The sequence below is a fragment of the Oncorhynchus gorbuscha genome, unplaced genomic scaffold (assembly GCF_021184085.1).
Source record: "Oncorhynchus gorbuscha isolate QuinsamMale2020 ecotype Even-year unplaced genomic scaffold, OgorEven_v1.0 Un_scaffold_2264, whole genome shotgun sequence".
NCBI classification, from domain to species: Eukaryota; Metazoa; Chordata; class Actinopteri; order Salmoniformes; family Salmonidae; genus Oncorhynchus; species Oncorhynchus gorbuscha.
In genome coordinates this window covers 2,583-5,000 of record NW_025746820.1, presented here as the reverse complement: position 1 = coordinate 5,000, position 2,418 = coordinate 2,583, and the positions used below count along the sequence as shown (strand labels likewise).

The 2,418-nt window shown below is 42.1% G+C and overlaps 1 protein-coding gene across 1 annotated transcript in view; it reads right to left on the bottom strand.

The window, feature by feature from the left end:
- LOC124025520 (protein arginine N-methyltransferase 8-B-like) overlaps positions 1–1,011 on the bottom strand; it is a gene marked incomplete at its 5' end in the record, with an annotated part of 14,992 nt that extends 13,981 nt beyond the window's left edge. Inside the window, one exon of the mRNA XM_046338907.1 lies at positions 853–1,011. Within this exon, the coding sequence (XP_046194863.1) occupies positions 853–1,011 (159 nt within the window). The remainder of the gene's footprint in view (positions 1–852) is intronic.
- Between the last annotated feature and the right edge of the window lie 1,407 nt (positions 1,012–2,418).

Here is a 2,418-nt window from a genome sequence, read left to right as displayed (position 1 = left end):
CAAGGCCATCAGACTGTTAAACAGCCACCACTAACATTGAGTGGCTGCTGCCAACACACTGACAATGACTCAACTCCACCACTTTAATAATGGGAATTGATGGGAATGATGTAAATATATCACTAGCCACTTTAAACAATGCTATTTTATATAATGTTACTTACCCCACATTATTCATCTCATATGCATACGTATATACTGTACTCTATATCGACTGCATCCTTATGTAATACATGTATCACTAGCCACTTTAACTATGCCACTTTATTTACATACTCATCTTATATGTATATACTGTACGATACCATCTACTGTATCTTGCCTATGCTGCCTGTACCATCACTCATTCATATCCTTATGTACATATTCTTTATCCCCTTACACTGTGTATAAGACAGTAGTTTAGAATTGTTAGTTAGATTACTTGTTGGTTTTACTGCATTGTCGGAACTAGAAGCACAAGCATTTTCGCTACACTCGCATTAACATGTGCTAACCATGTGTATGTGACAAATAAAATTGGATTTGTTTTGATTTGATTTGTTTGTGCCATGCTGGAAAAGAACAATGTGAAAGGAAAATCTAAAAACCAGCAGGGGTATGTTTCAGCTCGGGCCTATAGTGTCCAACAGGCATCTGTTAAATGCATAGACGGCGCGTTCAGAAGGATGCAACGCTTTGGAATGTTGAGATGGAAATCGGCTATGCAGATCGAACATGCCCTCCACATGGAGAATTAAGGAATCACATCAGCTCTATTCATGGAATGTCTATCTGCAACATTGACAACATTTGCAAAGGGAACCGTGTGAAAGAGGTTTTTGGTGTTTAAAGCAGGACAAGTGACTCCACCCCATACACGTGCCTGGCGCCCGCGTTGGCAGCGAACATGGACAGGATGCCTGTCCCACTGCCCACGCCACCCAGAACTATCTTGTCCTGGAACATGTGCTTGTTGTGGTACATAGCATTCCTATAGGTCAGGGTCCGCATTTCATCCTTCAGCATCTCCTGTCCAACAGGGAACAAGATGGGAATGTTGATGGGATTGGGACTCACAGAGAGCTGAATCCTAACTTAAGTCGAATTTTCACTTAGGACATGGATTCAAACCTATCGCAGATGTATCGCGGAATATCCAGCCTTAGTCATGCATTGGTGTCAATGGGAGACTATGAATATTTGACTTAGGATTTCCCAGAATGTGCAAGACTTGTAACTCCGTGACAATGACTTTGTCCAGGAGTTTTACTTGGTCAGGTCATGGGGTCAGAAAACATGATACAGAGAGGACGCTAAGCTCAGAAAGACTTAACCCTATCAGTCCCGAGATCCCAGCAGAGATGGTTGCATTCATCTGACTTTCAGTTATCTGCATGTCCAGCCCTCATATTCAGCCTCACAATTAAGTGTTTTACCATTTTATTTTCAGGACAACCAGGGGCTACAAGCAGAACACAAACGTCATTTGACTTAAACAGTTGCATTCATGGGTTTTATTGACAAATGTCCATTTAAAACTAAGGTCTGTGAAAACATGTATATCTACCTAGTCAGTAAACAACTGTTTGGAGTTTGTGACGGCAACTATGTGAGCTTATTATAGTATTACAGACAGTATGTCCTGGGATTTCCTATCATCTTCTATGTAGAAGAACCCTTACCTTCTAATCACTCTTGTGTGGCTTGTGTGCTTTATAGAGCAAAGTAGTTTTTCATAGACAGCTTTAATAGTTTGCAGCTCAAACCATTCGGACTGACAGACATTTTTGTATTAAAGCCCCGTCCCCAGACACCTTCGGAATCCACCCTTGTCTCAAAACGCCGCTGTAGTGCAGCCCCCATTAATCACACAGACAATTCGTGTCTATGGGTACAACCCAGAAGTCTGTAACCCAAACACACCAAGCCTAAAAGGGCTGAGATGTCCAAAACGCCCTGGCAATACGGTGGACTATTGGCTAATATCAGGCTAAGAGAGATTCAACAGAGTGTGGAAAATGTGTATATAAATGTCCTCATACAGGATGTAATGAATATGCTGCACTGAACAATTCAGAAGTGGGAGGTACAGGACATGTGTGTCCCAAATGTCACCATACTGTATAGCTGCACTACTTTCCACCAGATCCCTATGGGTCCTGGTTGAAAGAAGTGCCCTACATAGTGAATATGGAGCCATTAGGGCCGTAGTGCATGTCCTCTTAAACATGTAGAAATGACAGCTTCTGGATTTCTATTCATAGAAAATGATCATAGTGACAGAGGCAGTATTTAGGCCGCATCACTGGCACAGGCTCTTTAAACAGATGTAGGTCTATAACGAAACCCTGCTGGGATTAACTGATACCCATCTATCTGCACACACACTCACACATTTTATCGGGGCAGTTCTGTTCTTGGGTCTGCTTGGCATTC